Raw genomic sequence first — 18,861 nt, forward strand, 5'->3', positions numbered from 1 at the left:
TCCAGTAAACTCCATGTAAGTTCAAGTTACCAAAAGGAAAGAAAGCGTTGTAGTATGCTAGCTTGCAAACAAGGTTGTCAGCCAAGGAGACCACCTGGGCAGGCATATTGCTAATCCTGTTCATGCTTATTTTCATCTGTCACAGGAAATAACCTCATTGTGTCGCTAGAAGGATATAACAGCATAATATAGGAAAGCATATGTGAACACTGCCTGGCTGGTGCTAATACATATTTAATACAATTATGCTGTGGCAGATTCTTTTCGGAAGCCATGTGCCAGGTCACTATTTTATACACTGGTAAACTGAATCACTGAGTGCCCCAAAGTAATCATTAGCATTGAAAAAGACCTCTATTTCTATACCACAGTTTAATTACCTAGTTCACATAACAAGACCAAAAGAGACAAGTGGTAGTAAAGTTACTGTCATAATATATAACTATCAGCCAAACTAGACAGCACAAAAAATTGGATTTATTATTTATTGCAACTGCATAGTGACTTAATTTTCTCATGTTCATAGCACCACAGATCTGAAATACAATTTTTTTCCTCAATTAGAAACATATGATCTGAAAAATGATCAGGAAATGCTTTTGGAAAATTAATTGCCATGTGTAGAACACCTTAAAAAATCTTGCCAAGCAAGATACTAGCTTTACTTTCATGACACTTTGCATAAAATGAAACTTTCACACCAAGGCATACACGTCTTTCATTGTGCTGCACTTTCAAAATAAACATCCTTTGTTGCCTCGAAAAGATTTTTCCTCCATCTAAAAACGTTTGCAGGCTCCACTGCTGAAGACAGCGAGCTAATCGCTGTCCTGACTGACGCGATGCAGGAACTCGATGAGCGTGCGTGTTGGCCTCCCGGTCATGCCCTTCCGCAGGTACGGCACCTCGTCCTTGTTGGTCATCACACCCGCTATGTCGAGATGCGCCCACTTAGGATGGGTCACGAATTCCTTCAGAAAGGCTGCAGCTGTGCACGCTCCTGCAGATCTGGTGAGAAAGGCAAACAGCATTGCTCGCTCTTACAGCCTCACACACCAGACGCGTCAGTAAGAGCCTGTATTCTTCCTAACTAGGTTCTGTGATCAGAGTGCAAAAAGCAGGTAAGACCACATAAGAAGCGAACCCAGAAATCACTGTCAAGGTATTGCTTTTACATGTGGCTTTAAGCCAAACATGAAACAAATTCTCCTATTTTACATTTCCCTGTTTTGTATCTCTCATTACTTCCTCTTTTTGCAAATACAATCTTGACTATTATGCCTGGACCCCAGTCTTCCCGCTTAAGTCTCCCATAGTTTAGCTGACAGGTACATGCCACTATATAGGCCCAGATTTAATTGGTGGAGATGAGGTCTTCTCAATCGTTTGCCAAGTTAGCCTCAAACATCAATCCTCCCCATCTTTGCCTCCCAAATAGATAGGTTAAGAGGTGGGAGCCATTGACCCTGGTTCTTTGCCTCTTGGTTTGCTATGACCTTTAGCTTGCAACATTTTTAAGAGTCTGTCGGGGAAGTACTTCCAGCATTTAACACATCAGAAAGTGTACAAGCTCTACATCAAAAAGAAACTGCAGCCAAACCTTTGTTAAGGGACTTGGGACTGAAAAGAGTCATTTTGGCAACCATGGATGGTGACAAAAACATACATTTATTTAGCTGCTCTTACCTGTATTTCCCAATGTTATTGACGTCAGCAAGCTGGCAATCTACAACTTGTCTTGTATAATGCTCAAAGAGGGGCATCCTCCACACACGGTCTCCTGTGTCAATGCTGGCCTAAAGAAGACATTTGAGTGACAGTTAAAACAATGAAACCAGTTCTGGAATATTCACAGAATGCTTGAGACATGAAAGGGCAATTCACCCTGCTATGCCAAAGCATGAACCTATAAACAGGCATATGACTGTTTGAAACCATTGGAAGATTTATTTCATATTGTAAAAGAAACCAGGAATGTTGTACAATTCTACCAAGCTGTAAAGCATTTGCTAAAATCTGTCTCAGTTTAATAAATAGGTAACCTGTAGTGGGGACAGGCTTTGGGGTCTGGGCCTACATCACTGAAAACCAGATCCTGACACAAAATTATATCATTCATTTATTCACTCATCATATACCTAGTCACTCTGTCTTTGTGTAGTCATCTTCTGAGCATCTCCAAGTATGCTGAGATATTAATAACTGGGCCATCGAAAGGCCTACAGGCTATAGGAATAAATAGATACATGAACAGATTGTTTTAACTCACTGTGTTGAGTCAGTTGAATTGCTAAAAGGAAGACCCAAAGTGAAAAGGGAAGAGGCAACAATATAATTCTGGCCTGTAAGTACATATCAAAGCTGCCTTCAGGAAAAAAGACTCTAAGCTGCTAATTACTGAGATAATTTTGTATGCACTTATAACTGATCATCTTTGAAGTCAAAATAGTGTGGGTGCTATGATGATAGTGGGGCAGAGGGTGGGTAGAAGGCCAGAGAAGCTCCCAGCCCAGCTTGGCAGGAGACACCTGAGTTGAGTGTTAGAGGCTGACAGGGTGAGCTCATCAATGATGAGAAAGTAGAGGTGAAGGAAAGCCATGGAGGCTGAAAATCTAATTTAGGCCCTTAGCCCAATCTCACAAGTAGATGCATGGAGTTTGTTTTCCATAGTTAACTCCCAGTAACTGCATGCGCCAAGTGTGAAGGAGCTGGCAGACAGGGCAGCCAGCTGGGGGCATCAGCAGAGCCACTGGAGGAAGCCGTGAGGAATCTGAGGTGCAAGAGCATGGACCGGCGAATGACTGCTAGCCCAAGGAGGGCACAAAGCCAACGGCCAGCAAGTGGGGAATGAGGCAGGACAGTGAGAGAAAACAGGACGGAGAAGCCAAGAGCCGGATGTCATCAAGAGGTCAGAATCGCAAGCTGCCGTGGGGGGAGGGCGAGGGGATGGGAGGTGAACTTGGCAGGGCTGGATGGGAAAGGACACGAGAGGGGCCCAGAGCTCAGCCGTCAGATGAGTCACCGCACTCATCCAGCAGGCGAGCTGCCTGGACACTGTGACTCCCAAGGCGCTCCCTCCCAACGCCATCCTCACACCCTCCGCGTCTCAGGGCTTCCCAAGCATGGCTACGTTATTTGTTAAGCTGACTCATTTGTAAGGAAACCCAAAGCCCCTGGAATTACAATTATTGCTGTGGTCCATTTCCAGCCCAAAGGCAAACCCACAGCCTGACAATTACTGTAACACAGGGGTTGGACAAGTATATAAGTAGAAGACCACAATAACTTGCTCATCTCTGTAACTGAGGCTCCCTTCTGTGATTCCTACCTCAAATAGCTTGTTCCACAGCCAGGAGGAATTGGTAAAGACCCCGGCCGCACCGGACCCCAGGGCGATGTCCATGGCACCTGTAAGACACAAGCCTCTCAGGTCACCATCCGCCTCTACGGACCAGAACCATAACTCTAACCTTGTGTAATGAATCTCCTCATTATCAAAAACATCTGAGCATCAGAAATCTTCATTTCTACAGTCCAGGCAAAATTTCACCTCTTATTATTAAGGAAAGTAATCTCAGCCCAGGGTAACAACTGCCAACTTTAGCTATTTCCTTTCAGAGTTTAATTAAATGGGCATTCTTCTTTTTATGCTCTAAACACTTATTCCTCTATTATAAACAGATGTCGGAAAAAATCTCTAACAATGGGAAGACAGATGGAGGTACAGCAATTGACCTTACTACTGGCATTAAGCCTCTCAGTTTTCAGCACTTCTAATCACACTTCAGTAACTATCTGCTACAAGACTTTGATTCCTTTAAGAAAAAAGTCTGCTGTTATTCTAACATTTCTACATTTCCATCTCCTAATAAACTTGTGTCCCACTGGTTGACCTTTAAGTTAACGAGTGGCATTTAAACAAAATGAGTTGCAAACTCCTATTTGTAGGTGCGAGTTCCTCCTCAAGTACAACAGCTTAGTGCTGCTGCCTTCCCGATCTGGCATTGGCGAATAGAAAATGAATGATAGCCCTGGTTCAGTGGTCCCTTAAGTCTAGCTAGTTTACTCCAGCACTGCTGCTGAGCTGCAATCTACTACAGGAATACAGTAATTTTCAAATAAAAGAGAGGAATGAAGTAGGCATCCAGATATCAACAGCGATCATTTCACAGAAACTATCTCACCTATCACTCCATACCCAACTTCTTATTTTGAAACTAATTACATCCTGTAATATTCATCCTTAAAACACACACAGATCCACATCCTCAAAATTCAACCACCGCAGCAGGGCTTTCTAGCTTCCCCGGCCAGCCTACATCTATCTGGGTCTTTCTGCAGATCACTCTCCACACTGCCGTGCTTGGTGACCATTCCAAGGCACAAACTGGACCTCAGCACCTTGCTGCTTAGCATGGCTCAGTAGCTTCCAGCTGCGTCTGGCTCAATGCAAAACCCCGTGACACATCACCCACCACAAAATCAGAGAAAGGGTGCGCTGTGACCTGTTAAGGTGGCGGCGTTGATGATGAGCTTGGGATTAAAGGTGTGAGCGTAGCAGAGTGCATCAGCTAGGATGAGCCTCCCCTCGGCATCCGTGTTATCAACCTGAACAGAGGATGAGCCAAGAGACAGGGAACAAGGGTCAAAATGGATTCAAAAATGGAAAAGTGAGAGTAAAAATTGCCATCGACTATTGAAAACATACTTGTGCTGGGAAGTAAATAGAATAACCGCCCCCCTTCCCACCAGACTTGACAACTTTGAAGCTGACTTAGTAGAAGAATGTTTCAATTGGATTTTTTTTTTTTTACTAACAATTAGACTAAAGAGCTTAAGAAAGAGCGAAGTGGCAGCATGCATCCCCAGGCTTCTAGAGAATTCTTGCCAACTCCTGCTATCCTTTGTCAGTATGCTGCTTTCTTAGTAGAGGCCATGTTCCCGGCGGTTTTCACCCAAGGCCACACTGCCCCATCCTCAGCGTGTGGAGCGGCACTTTCCACGCACATGCAACATGGATGAAAGCTAATCGTGACACAGCATATCCAGACAGCAGCTCCTACTATTCAGACCCAGAGACCATGCTATACAGCTATACCGTGCTCTACAGGCCTGGCTGCAATTTCAGGGTTGTGTGCACAACCAACAGTTATTGGAAGGAACATATTAGTGAGCATGAAAAATACTCGTAAATATTCCTATTGAGAAATTCCTATAGGGCTGGGGGTATGGCTCAAGCAGTAGAGCAAGGTAAGTATCGCCGATTTAAAAAACAAAATAACAACAAAACCACTCATGACTCTGCGTGAAAAAGTACTCCACCCTGCAGACAGCCCCAACAGGGAGCCAAGGCCATGACGGGGGTTCCTTGAGGACCTCAGGAGTGGGGTGCTCCAGAGGGAGGATCCACTACGCACCTGGATGGTCTTCCCGTTCTTGGCTCTAACCACATCCCCAGGCTTGTTGGCCTTGCCGCTGGGCATGTTTTCACAAAGAGGAGCCAAACCTATTGAAAAGAACATAAAACAAACACAGTCCATACTGGGTCCACACATGCCGTCATAGCAGGCTGCAGGTGTGCCGACAGAGCACGCTAGACGTTGACATGACCTTAACTGAGTGAGAAACTTGAACATCACCAGATACATCGGCATGCTTATCCAAGGCCGAGTGTGATTCTGACCAAGAAGAAACAAACTCAACTGGTGGAAGAGCAGGAGACTAACTTGGGCCCTTCAAACCCACCCATGACATGAGAGAGAAAAGGGCAGGAAGAGGACTCTTGGCTAAGGAGAACTGAAGGGTTATGGCAGCCAAATCAATGTGGGATCTTAGCTGCCTTCTAGTTTTCAAAACCAAATAATGAAAAAAATGGGCCTGTTTTTAAGGTAATAGGAAATCGGATTTTGTTACTGTATTAATCCTTGGAAAAAGTAATTGTACTGTCACGTAAAATGTCCTCAGTAGACTTACCATGATGTTGGCAACTTGCTTAAAAGGGTACAGTGGGGGGAAAAGGACTGATACAGCAAAACAACATCAGGAGAAAGGCAATGGTATTGGGGTGACGAGGAGGGGAGCACAAGTCAGGTAGACTTAGATATCACTTCTGCTTCTGCTTCCCTGGCCAAGTCATGAAACCCACGTCTCTCTTCTCCTTGTCCTCTGAAACATGGTAGTCGCAGCACTACCACCCCTGGCGCTGCCTGCGCATCCGCAATAACACCAAGACGTGACAAGCACCAAGAGCTTTCTCTGCCCCAGGCAGTTCCTCTCAGACATTGAACTGGCCACCTGGTCCTATGAGACAGTCAGGAAATGAGCCAGTGGAGATGCCCTTCTGACTACGGAACATCTTTTACTTGAATAAGGAAGGCACAAACTTGACATTCGTGTCCCCGATTGCTACCCACTTTTTGCAGAAGTAAAACAAATCAATTCACTATAAGGTTCACTGGTTGCAAAACATATTTAAGTCAGACATAAAGCACTTAGCTATACAGCTCTTCTCCATGAAAAGCTATTTAAAACCTGTCTCTGGCTCTTTCTGGATGGGAGGACACCACATCCGCTGTGCGCTAGAAGCTTCCCTCCCCTCTTACCTACGATATTGATGGGCAGATTGAGCTTCGCAGCAGACACAATGGCCGAGCATATGGTCGCCGCTCCCCCCATGTCAGCCCTCATGAGGTCCATATTTGCGGAGGGCTTGATGGAGATTCCGCCACTGTGGGAAAAAGGCAGTGAGCAAGACGGAGGCCAAAACCACTGCCCTAAAAATGAGCATGCGTTGGGGCTGGGGATATGGCCTAGTGGCAAGAGTGCTTGCCTCATATACATGAGGCCCTGGGTTCGATTCCCCAGCACCACATATTCAGAAAATGGCCAGAAGTGGCGCTGTGGCTCAAGTGGCAGAGTGCTAGCCTTGAGCAAGAAGAAGCCAGGGACAGTGCTCAGGCCCTGAGTCCAAACCCCGGACTGGCAAAAAAAAAAAAAAAAGAGCATGCATTGCATGTGTGGTGGGGCATCCTGACACTCTGTCTTTTCCGATGCCTCTCCCTGGCTAAAATAACCAAAGTGCTTTTCAGTTGTAAGGAACACTTAGGGTTGGGTAAGACTAATGACTGCTAGACCGCTCAGCTCAGGGAAGTAAAGCTCGCAAAGAGAAGACAGTATGATCTTAGCAACCCGTGGCTGCATCCACATGGACAGGTTCTCTACAGGGAGAATCAAAGTTTGTGGCGGCAGATTTTAAGACACTTGCAATAGAGCTAGACTCAAGCGGAGGAGTGCTAGCCTTGTGTGAAAAAGCCAAGGGACAGCACCTAGGCCCTTAGTTTAAGCTGTAGTAATACACACGCACACATGCGCACATGTACAACCTAGTCTGACATGTAACATAAGCATTTTGTACATGGTGGTATGATATATTTTAAACAATCTGCAAAGAGGGGGTTCACTGTGACATTTCTACATGTACACAACATATCTTAATCAAACTTCTCTATCACTCTCCCTTAATGCTTCCCCCTTCTTAAAATAACTTCCATAGGTCTCATCATTCTAACTTAATTCGTGCAAATAAACTTCAACCATAAAAAAAAAAAGTGTAAGACTCAAAGGCCGTGGTGATGATTCAGACTCTGCACGAAGCACCACCCGTACACACAAAGCAGCCACCAACATGCACAGCTCAGACCCCGCAGGAGTACCTGTCAAAGGTAATGCCCTTCCCAACGAAGACCAGAGGTGCGTCACCAGCATTAGGGCTGCCTGTGTAGTGGATTTCCAGGAAGACGGGAGGCTCTTCAGACCCTTTGGCTACGCTTAGAAATGAGCCCATCTGCTGCTCCTCAATCCAAGACTTGGGTCTGCAGGACAGAAAGGGAGGAAAGAAGACAGACCATTACATTTCAAAAGTTCCTAGGAAAAGCTTATGGGCACTTTAAAAAAAAAAATCTTAAACTTTATTAGGCTGTAGGGGCAGGTGGTTCAGGCCTGTAACCTTAGCTACTGAGGCTGAGATCTAGGTTTGCAGCCAACCCAGGCAAGAAAGTTCTTGAGACTGAATTCCATTTAACCACTAAAGAGCCAGAGGTGGAGCTTGTGGCCCAAGTAGTAGTGCACTTGAGCAAAATACCTTAGGAACATCACCCAGGCCCTGAGCGCAAGCTCTAGGACCAGATTACTAATGCGTATTAATTGAACAAATTGATGTGCATGTAGTATACTTCCATATTTTACAGTTTTTAGTGTGTTTCATTATGTGAAAGCTCTCATACTAGAGCAAGTAAACAGGCAAGTCATTGTCAATTGATAACATGCTATTACTTGCTTTGTGTATAATCCTGGACAAGTCACATAGTTCTGAGCCTGTTTCCTCAATTATGAAAAGGAAACATATGCACAATAAGGAATACAATGTTAGGTAATAGTATATACTCAATAAATGATAACTTCCGGGCTGGGGATATAGCCTAGTGGCAAGAGTGCCTGCCTCGGATACATGAGGCCCTAGGTTCGATTCCCCAGCACCACATATACAGAAAACGGCCAGAAGCGGCGCTGTGGCTCAAGTGGCGGAGTGCTAGCCTTGAGCGGGAAGAAGCCAGGGACAGTGCTCAGGCCTTGAGTCCAAGGCCCAGGACTGGCCAAAAAAAAAAAAAAAAAAAAAAAAATGATAACTTCCAACCCAACACACACAGATTATTCTTAAAGTTTTAGCTCAGATGAAACACCCAAGAAAAAACCAACAAAGCTATACTACACTGCCTAGAATAAAATACTGTATTTCTTTGCTTTCTTAGTACTGCTGAATTCCATTTTCCAATATTGTCACACTATTCCTCACAGTTACAACTGCAACTTGAGATGTCTCTGAAGTGTCTAATGTGGGAAAACGAATTGATTCTTAGAATAGACAGAAACGGTCCTTAAGGCAAACTAGAAGTCACCATACTGTTCTTCCACAGGGCACAAGGGAGCTTTGTATTCCCTCTGGGCCACCGTACCTAGGTCTGTGCTCCCAGACACACCAGCAGCACCATGTCTGAGGAAGACTGCTCACTTGTCTATCCCATCAGTCCTCACGATTAAACCAGGACTGCCACCGGATTTCACAGGGACAAAGAACACACACATCAAGAAGTCAAAGGAGGGCTGGGAATATGGCCTAGTGGCAAGAGTGCTTGCCTCCTCACATGAAGCTCTCGGTTCAATTCCCCAGCACCACATATATGGAAAACGGCCAGAAGGGGTGCTGTGGCTCAGGTGGCAGAGTGCTAGCCTTGAGTGGGAAGAAGCCAGGGACGGTGCTCAGGCCCTGAGTCCAAGGCCCAGGACTGGCAAAAAAAGAGGAAAAAAAAAAAGAAGTCAAAGGAAACGAGGGTGGACTATGAAAGCTACTCAAAGACAGTACTTGATGTTTTATAAAGACCTTCCTTCTGGAAGAACTGTCTGTGCTGCTTCGACGGAGACCCACCTACGCTGGCCAGGGTTTTGTGCAGCAACACCTCAGCTTCATGAGTCACATGCCACCCGCCTCTTCTCTGCCTGAGCTCTTCTTCCCTCTCGTCTTGTCCAAAAGCCTTGTTTCCTCGGAGACCAAAGCACACCTGCCTCCAAACCGGAAGTGCACACTCTTTGCACACTCTTTGAAAGTGTAAGCTAGCCTCATAACCTTTCCCGGTCCACCTTGGCCCCTGCTCCTGCTCGCCAGAGGGGAAGATATTCCTTCCCGAAGATCCTCACTGAGGACAAAGACCACCGCTCTGCACCCTTGTGTGCCAAGATCCCAGGTACACCAGAGGCACGGCGCCTCCTGTAACTGCACCACCATTACTTGTGAACACAAAGTAGCTCTGGCATCTCCTCATGTGAGCCAAAGCAGTGTTTTCCAGGACATCTCGATAAAGATTAAACGCCTACAAGCCACTCCAGAGACGTCAGCAAGCTCTAAGCCCCAGGTTTTCCACACATTACCAACTTACCTTCACTCAACTATGTTCATGTTATCCTTAGGAACATGAACGCTAATCACAACTACTGAAGACTTTCAGATGAGGTCCCTCAAGAAGTTACTTTGCTAGTGAATAATTCTTTGGGTAAGGCAAATACCTGCCAACTTATTTTAATCCTAAGTCCCTAAATGCTCAACATTGGGTTGCTTAGAGGGTGATGAAGAGAGCCATGGAACTTGGTAGGACAGGACCTCATGTCCAACAGCCCTGCCCTGATCCCTCACCCGGGACGGACGACACCAATCCTGCAATCCAGCTATGGGAATTCCCTCAAGTTCTTCATAAAGCTAACCCATTACCATGTCACCCAGCAATTCAACTCCTTAATATCTAAAAGGAATAGAGACAAGTCCACACAAAAACTCATATTCAATTGCTCCCAGCACTGTGTGTAGAACACAACTGATGGAAGAGAAGAAACAAGGTGAATGAATGTGTGTGCATCACTAAGGCCTGGGGGAAAGGAAACGGAAATGGGTATAAGGTTTCTTCTCAAGTAATGAACACGTGGTCACGGTAGCACAATCGTGTCAATATACTAAATCAACGACGACTACTTGAGTTGGGTTAGTGAATTATGTCTTGATAGAAAATGCCTGGGCACATGCATACGCACACATACAGCATGAAGTCATAGCACATTGTCAAAGATGAGGAAAGACAGGAAGAACCTCAGGGCCCTCTCTCGGCCCGTGGGTGGCTGCTGGTGGATCATCTCACCTCTTGGTTCAAGTTACTGCTCTGGAATGTAGGACCTGAAAAGCTCCTTCTGGCTTTAACATCCGGTAAGTGTGAGGTAATCTCGAATTACCTGATGTGGACCTCTGTTTTAGAGCTGGCACTTTTGAGATTCTTCTCGATAATTTCAGCAAATCTGGTGGGCGTCATCTCGTTGGCTGGAGTCTCCATCAAGTGGCGGGCCAAGTTCTGCCCAGAAGCAAAGAGGACGCCTCTCTGCCAGGCCTCCTGATCCCCACTGTGGAAGCAAACAGTGACTGTCAAATGACGTGGAGAAATACCCACCACTCTGCAGCTAGAAAACGCTCATCAAAACAAAACAAGAAAGCCTAGAAGACTACAAACACTCGAGTAAAAGCAAGAATGCAAAGAGCTTGAAAACAGGCCCACCAAGGCCTATTTGTCAGGCCAAGCAGTCAACTTTAGAACTTTCCTTTGTATAAAATAGGGATTGGGCTGATGGCTCTTTGGAGCTCAAATACCAGCGGGCAGGCTCCTGTATAAAGGTTTATTTTGTACTTTCAGAGTACAGGGATCACACAGGCCAGAGGCTAGCAGGAGCACTAGCCTTCATCCAAACATCAAGTTGGGAGACTTTGTTGCCTTCCTTTGCCTGCGTCAGAGCTTTAAATCCTAACTGCCGGATGGCAAGATTAGCTCTAGAACAGTAGCATGCCACCACATGTTATATGATCCTGGCTCTTCTTATCCACATCAGGCGTTAATATGGGCAGCTTGGAGATGGATAAAGTAACAGCTGATTTAGCTCAGAGGGGTCACTGTGTCCCACACTTGTTACGGTCTGTCTTTCCATCATCCCAGAAACAATGGAACTAGAAGTACAATGCTAGAGGTTTTTCTCCCTGAACTAAGGTCATCTGAAAAAGTGGTGGAGCCAAGATCCAAACCCAGCTGCTGGCATTCCCAGCTACTCCCTTCCAGCTGCTGGCACCGTGTGCCAAGGGCCACCCACAGCCGGTGCGGCACCTGCGCTAGAGCTCTCAGGCTGTCTTTCCCGACAGCACGGAGGCTGCCCCTCAGAAGCCAGGGTAGGGCCAGAGTGCACCAGTGCTCCGTGGCCTGCTGAAGTCTCCCCAGCAGATTCTGATGGCAAAGAGCTGTGGAGCTCTAGTAATGAGCACAAGGCCCACAGACGCCCGCTCAGTGGGAACGGTTTGGACTGAAACCTGCTCGGATGCCTCTGTCATCATCTCTCCCTCTCTCAGGGTGGGGGGGGGGGGAGCATGCCTGGGACTGTGCCAGGAGCAGAGCCCTGGACGTTACTAGCGTGGCAGTGGGTACGGCAATGACTAAGAAGGTTACAGACAGGCCAGGCACTAGCACCTGTACTAAGGCACAGGCAGCTCATGGCCAAAAGGCCACTCTGTGAGAAGAGCAGCAAGTGCCACCCTTATCTTTGCTTCCTTCCATCACCTTCCGTAGAGCTTGGCCGACACAGCCGTCTTCTTCTTCTGCTTGAGGTCATCGTACTCATAGAGACCAAGCACAGCTCCTTCCGCAGCGGCCTGCGCGTCCCCGCAGGGATCCACCTCCACCGCAGACAGCTCCAGGTCTTGGACCTGCCTGCACCCAGCTGCGTGAGGACCCAGGACGCAGAAAACGGTGTGTCAGTCAAACAGAAGAGGAGCAACAGGAAGCAGAGGCAAAGCTGGGTGCTATGGCAACAAGCCTGGGGCTCAAACCCTAGCTCAGACACCTAACTTCTGAACCTTTCCTTTTTTGTAAAATGAGGATGGGTGTACAACTCACAGGCAGAGCTGAGCCACCAGACACAAAGTACACAGCACATCCCAGGGCCGGAGAGGCCCCAGGGAGAGGCCACTCTTACTAGGATCGTTTCTGAAACACTGGGGTTTTAGATGAAGCTTCTCAATCATCAAGAGGTATCCAGATGAAAAGCGACAGAGAAATGATGTCACTGTAACGATGCCCATAGCACTGAGCCAAGTCCATCATTAACAACATTTACGATTTACATTCATAACTTATGAAGAAGTTGTGAAATAACAGCTTAGCATGAACTTTCAAAGTAAACTTAACAAGCATTTATGGTGCACACAGGGCCAAGGATCAATCAAGCTAATTATAGGTGCTCCAGAATGCTTCTCCAAGCACCTTTGGTCAGTCTCTCCATCTCAAGGGCTGTCCCTGTCCTACTACTCAGCTCCGAGGGACTCAAATGTATCCCCTTAATTCCTCCATCCTACCTGCTTGACAAACAGGAACAGACACAGGCCTTTTTATTAGGGGTGAACAAGCGCCCCATTCTCTGCTCTTCTTTTCTCTGACTGTAAGTATGATGACTCCACATAAAAGTTTGATAACACCAAAAAAAATTTTTTTATTCACACAGCCCAATTTCTGGTAGAGTATAGCTCTACAAGTAAATGGTAGTAAAGCCTAACAGAAATTGTACCAGAGTATTCAAAGTAAAAATCTTCTAAGCTACCTTTGACTATCAGATGGCCAAGCACCTTCATAAAGGGAAACTGACTTTGCTAAAATGGGTTGTTGAATGAGAACATGCAGGAAGGAGTGGTGACGGTGGAGAGCAGAGAAAAGACAGGTCTGAAAGTGAGGACCCTCAAGAGCGTCCATCAACACAGACATCAAACGAAAATCACCTGCCACTGCAGCTCGGATGTTTTCTTTGCCTTCATCCCAGTTCTCCTGCTTATCGACTCCAGCTGTCCTTTTGCCGAGGCCCACCACCACCACGCTGGGGAAGTCCTGGTGCACAAACACACCGCGTTAGCCCCCGAGGTCTAGTAAAGCACAACTTCCCAGCAGGAAACGGTGCGTGGCAAGCCACTGCGCTCCTCCGCAGGCACTGTGCCCTCCGTACAGGGGAAAGTAAGGCTAACTCTGTAAATGATTCTACAGAACCCCGGGCCTTGGTGGAAGGAAGATTCAGAGTGAGAACAGCCAGGTGCCCCATCCCAATCTTAAATACTTCTGCTTAAGGCTGGAATGAACGTGTATGATCCAATACATACTTTTTAGCACGACTAGGCGGCCAGCACCGAGCCCACGGGAGTGTACTAAATAACCACGATCTTCATCTCATACCTGATGCAGACCATAGAAGGTCCGGGTCTTGCCTGTCTTCAGGGGTGGTCCTGATCTAGAGCAAGGAGAAATGACACAAAGGACCGTTTGTAAGACAATCTGTCCGTACAATATTCTAATAACTGCTTCTGTGGATTTGTTTCTATAGAATGCTCGCAGGCCACATTTCTTAGATATAGCACTTCTCACAGTAGCTCAGAAACTTGTTAGCAAACTTGTAGATTGGATAACATGAATGTATTCAAAAGCAAGGAAAAGGAACACTATGAAGGAACACCATAAAAAATACAGCAACCAAAGTGGAGGATTTGACAGCAGTGTGTCCGCACAGAGGTTGTAGGAGGGGCTTATCTGGATGAGAAGAGGCAATTCCCCAGTCAAAAGAGAGATCTCCATGTAGCTAGGAGACAGGAGCAGAGCGGGGCGATGGCCAACACCCCGGGGAGCTAGCAGGAAAGTCCAAGTCTGGATCTATGACTTCAGGCACTTGTGAAGGCTGCTGGTGAAGGACTAGGATATGCAAACTCTGCAGTCCACCCATTAGATAAATTATTTAAATGATTAGACTTCTAGCAGAGTCTACTAGATTATAAGCCATTTGGAATGGCTCATGCTAATACTTCCACCTTTGGAACTATGGCCTGAAACTCTAGGGTTTCCTATTTTCTCCAGACCCTAACTACTGGAAGAGTAGCCAGGTCTCAGGCCCTTCCCAGCCTTCCTGAATTACAATCTGCATTCTTGTACATCAGCAGGTGAGCCACTTGGACTTTAACATTCATAAAGCCTTCAGATTCCAGTTAGGCAATAAATGGTAGAACCTTTGACTGTTTTTTAAAACTATTAAGTTACAGGAGACAGACAAACTGGTGTGAAGGTAGGAGGAAGGGATTAGGGAAAGTGAATTTGAGCCAGGAGGGTGAGCTGAAGAACAGTGGCACTTCCCAAATCCTATGTCCCTTTACAATAGATTTGAGATCTACTTGCAAACCATGTGACTTCCCAGAACTGTAGACTCACCCACACTGAAATACAAAGTACCTTCTGGAGAGTTCCAGTTTCACTTCCACTAAGGAATACTGGCCAGGGGATTTCCCAGCATTTTATCTACTGACAAGAAAGCACAAGACAGACAGACAGACAGAAAGAAAGAAAGAAAGAAAGAAAAAAGGGGGAAAAAAAGAGGAGGGAGGGAGGGGAAGGAAAGAAGACTCTTCTGATTTGGGGGCTTTAGGAACTGGAACTCCCAGGTAATACTTACATGTTCAAAGTTTCTCTCAGCTTCCCAGCCACCAATTTATCAAAATTCTCTCCTGCACTTGTAAACTGTGGCACATCATCTTCTTTGTCTTTGGAATAGATCCCTAAAACAAGACCCTGAGGACAATCAGGAAAGATGCAGGTCATCAGAGTTGAGTCCTTAGTGGTCCCAAAGTTCCAGAAGGAGCAAATAATTCCACCAAAACTTGGTCTTTCCCATGGGCAGAACAGGGGCAGCAGTGGTCACGAAGGTGGTTGGGGTATCTCCCACATCAGTGCTTCCAACTCCTCACTAAGCCAAAGCAAGGCAATGAACTGCTACCACTCCATGCTTTAGCCCAGGTTTTATGTCTAAAAGAGTCCTTTACCACCTCAGACTGGGAGTTGCTGATGTCAAATGGACCTGTCCAAACAAACCTGCTGAAATAAGCCTTCATTTCCACCTGGCTCCCACAACTCACTGCCATGGTGGAAGCACTTGTTTTCTTCTTCCTTCTCTCCACTCCCATATGCGTGTGAAAACAGTGAGCTCCATTTCTATGTTTTTGTCCTGTTAATGCATCCATGTCAGTTTGATTCTTAGGCCCAGTCACAAAACTTAGGAGTACTGAAATTTTCTTTCCTCCGTCACACTCAAATGCAGATATTCTCAGTTATAAACACAACAAAGCCAATGCTGATACTGATTTTATAGATTGAATGGCTCTTATCTGAAATGTTGCAGATTTTTTTCAGATTTCAGGATGTGTGAGCTGACATTGTAATGGAAGCCAGATCGAAGCATAAAATTCACTTGCTCCATATACTCATGAAAGGTATTATACACTATTTTTAGTTGTTTTGTGCTTTCTCACTGTGACTTGTCACAAGAGATCACATGCAGAACCATCCATTGGTAGTAACATGAAGTGAGTATTCCAAAAATTCCTGACTTGGAATCTTTTCAGGTTTTCAGACTTGTATTAATAATTAAGTACCCCACCAACCTCTAGGGGTGAGAGGGGCAGTAGGGGAACATTCCCCCAAGAGGGGCACCACCCCTTCATCTGTGACACAAGCCCAGGACCCTAACATCAAAACCAAAAAGTAGGGCCTGGGACAGTGTGGCTTAGTGGTAGAGAGCTTGCCTACTGGCATGCATGAAGCCTTGAGTTCCATTCCTCAGCACCACATAAACAGAAAAAGTTGGAAGTGGTGCTGTGGCTCAAGTGGTAGAGTGCTAGCCTTGAGCAAAAAACAAAAGCTCAGGGGCAGCACTCAGGCCCCGAGTTCAAGCCCCATGACTGGCAAAAAAAAAAAAGTAAACTGAGTTCATCATTCCGCAAGGCCATTTGTGACTTTTTAAGAACACCATTCTGTTTGCCTTAGGGCCACTCTGCGAAATGGAAAGAACAGGTTGTCTTTTTCCCCCTGGGCCAGAGAAGGAAACCAAAACCCAGTGGGGCCGAGTAGCCCCTTGAGGATCGACTGGGTACTTTCTCTCCGTTCTTGGTCCCTTCCACAGAACCACAAGTACTTAGCCCCAATAATGTTCCAAAGCAAATAGAGCCTCTTGGGCACCGGCAACGCTGCCAGCTTTTTCCCTGTGGGGATCCCGACCACACGAGGCTCCGAGGAGACCGCGCAGCACCCCCCCCCCACCCCCCGACGCAGCCCCGGGCAGGCGTTCGGCCCTTTGTGCTCAGCTAGGGTCAACAGTGTGCGCAACAGCTCCCTCTCCGTACAAAGACAGGGCTTTCCCGCAGAAATCCGGCCGGGCAACCCATTCCCCCCCCCCCGCCCCACACACACCCCGAGGCCTGATTTCTGACCTTTCACCGCGGAGGGGGAGGGGAGGGTCCGGGTGCCGAGCCGGGCCCAGGGTCTGGGCGTAGGTTCGGGGCCACCCTGGCCGCCGCCGTCCACGGCGGGTGTCAGCGGGGGTGACAGGAACGGCTGGCTCGGCGGGCGCGACGCGCGCGGGCGGGCGGCACCCGGGGGGAGCGCGAGGAGGCGCGGGAGGCGCTCGGTCACCGCCGCGCGGCGCCGCGGCTTCTCCCGGCCCGAAGCCGGCACCCTCCTCCCAGCCAGGGACCGGGGGACCCCGGCTGCCTCCCGTAGCGGGCCCAGCCGACCCCGATCCCCTGCAAACGGAGCCAACTTAGCTCCGGAGTCCCCCCCCACCACCCGGCCCCGCAGCCCCGGCCGGCCCCGCAGCGCGCATCGGCCGCGCGCACCGAGCTCCCGCGGCGGCCCCGGAGCATCTCCGCCACCGCTCACCTTCGTCATGTCTGCGGTGGAGATGCCCCGATCCCAGAGACGCCGCACGCCCAGACGTCGGACGACGACTCGCCCCGCAGCCGGAAGCGGCAGCCAGAACATCGTCCTCCACGCCGCGCTCGGCGCCGCCCACCGGGAGCACGTGGCACCCGGGAGGGGGGCGGAGGAGGGGGGGGCACGAGAGGGGGCGTGCGCCTGGGGGGCGGGGCCCTGGGGCCGCCGCGGCGCGCATGCCTGGTAGGGGGCGGGGGGGGGAAACGGAGACAGGTGTGAGTGTGGCGGGGTGATTGGGCGGGGCTGTCGGAGACCCGCCCCCGGACTGGGGCTTCGGGCCGGTGCGCTGACGTGAAGGGGCGTGTCCAGGAGGCGGGGGCCTGCCCTGGAGGCGGGGGCGTGTCCCGGAGGCGAGGGCGTGTCCTGGAGGCGGGGCGTGGGGAATGCGTCTGGGCGGGGCTTTCTGAGCGTGCGTGGCGCGGGCCGGGGACCGAGGTGGTTCCGCCTGCGCCGCAGGCCTTGGGGCGCTCCGGATCTTTGATTTTGCCCGCGGGAGGACCGCACCCACCCCACGGAGCGGCCTCGGGCTCGGTCGCACTCGCGTCACGCTTCCCGTTTTACCGGTGGTGTCGCTCCGCTGGGCTGCTGAACCTTCGCTAGCCCCTTTCCTCCTCAGCTGCTTTTGTGCAAGTCTTCGAAATCAGGAGCCATTCTGGAGCCCGGGAACCTGAGAGCAATTGGGAGACCAGCGGGGTTCCATTCTCTCTCCATTGCCCCCCCCCATCCCCCAACCGATTGTAACCAGGACAGTCCTGTTTGCACAGTAAGTAGATGAGGAAGCTGAAGGAACAGGAGGAGGAACCGAACACGTTTTATATATGGACACAGTTTTCCCCGCCTCAACTCGTCTCTGGTGGAAGTATTCTTTGCCTCTTAGGGCAACTGCTTCATTCACCTAAGAGTCTGATCTTCGTTCTGGTGGGAGGAAGGAAGGAAGGAAGCCAGAATATCTCCCTCTCTTAAACCTGGATGTTTTTCAAGGGTCTGTAGCTCAAAATAATTGAGTGCTAACGGGGTATCTTTGGGGATTGTGTATTGTGCTGGCTTTCGTGATCTTGTAGAGGTGAGAAATACTACTATTGCAAAATGGTGGTTTGGATTTGCAGTGTGTCCTCAAGGCCATAAGCAATGAGGACCTTTTTTGTTCTCCACCCACCCCATCAGGAAGTTATAAGGTTCAGGAAATCCTATGCCACAAGATGGGACAGATAAGTATGTACATTTCTCATTGGCTGCTCAAGGCCCTTCTGCCTGTATTGATAATTTATTGATAATTGACTGATATTATAACTATCCTAATGGTCCTTGGCAGATAGGTGTTTCCCCACTGCTTTGCTAAAGGTTTGGTTGCCAGGTTTTGGCGCTACTTGGAGGTAATGGAAGGAACCCCAGAGGAGGTGGCGCCTAGTCAAAGAAGTTCTCCTTGAGCCTGTGTCTTAGG

At 48.3% G+C, this 18,861-nt stretch overlaps 1 protein-coding gene across 1 annotated transcript; it reads right to left on the reverse strand.

Annotated features, from left to right (window-relative positions):
* Nucleotides 1-604: 604 nt before the first annotated feature.
* Nucleotides 605-17,507, reverse strand: Lap3 (leucine aminopeptidase 3). The gene is made up of 13 exons (XM_048363958.1): nucleotides 17,367-17,507; nucleotides 15,109-15,224; nucleotides 13,848-13,902; nucleotides 13,403-13,508; nucleotides 12,192-12,351; nucleotides 10,831-10,995; nucleotides 7,713-7,871; nucleotides 6,603-6,727; nucleotides 5,418-5,506; nucleotides 4,506-4,608; nucleotides 3,329-3,408; nucleotides 1,687-1,796; nucleotides 605-1,008 (listed from the first exon to the last, which is right to left on the reverse strand). Exons 1-13 carry the CDS (start codon nucleotides 17,466-17,468, stop codon nucleotides 819-821), a joined length of 1,560 nt encoding a protein of 519 aa, XP_048219915.1. The 5' UTR covers nucleotides 17,469-17,507; the 3' UTR covers nucleotides 605-818.
* Nucleotides 17,508-18,861: the final 1,354 nt, after the last annotated feature.

This window comes from Perognathus longimembris, chromosome 16, assembly GCF_023159225.1.
Source record: "Perognathus longimembris pacificus isolate PPM17 chromosome 16, ASM2315922v1, whole genome shotgun sequence".
In the NCBI taxonomy this organism is placed as follows: Eukaryota; Metazoa; Chordata; class Mammalia; order Rodentia; family Heteromyidae; genus Perognathus; species Perognathus longimembris.

Coding starts and splice junctions, on each gene's coding strand:
- Lap3 (XM_048363958.1), bottom strand. CDS start 17,468: ATGTTCTGGCTGCCGCTTCCGGCTGCGGGGCGAGTCGTCGTCCGACGT. Junction 12,352..13,402: donor CATCCGAGCTGCAGTGGCAG/GTGATTTTCGTT, acceptor GTCCTCACGCAG/CTGGGTGCAGGCAGGTCCAA. Junction 4,609..5,417: donor AGAACGGGAAGACCATCCAG/GTGCGTAGTGGA, acceptor TCCTCTGTTCAG/GTTGATAACACGGATGCCGA.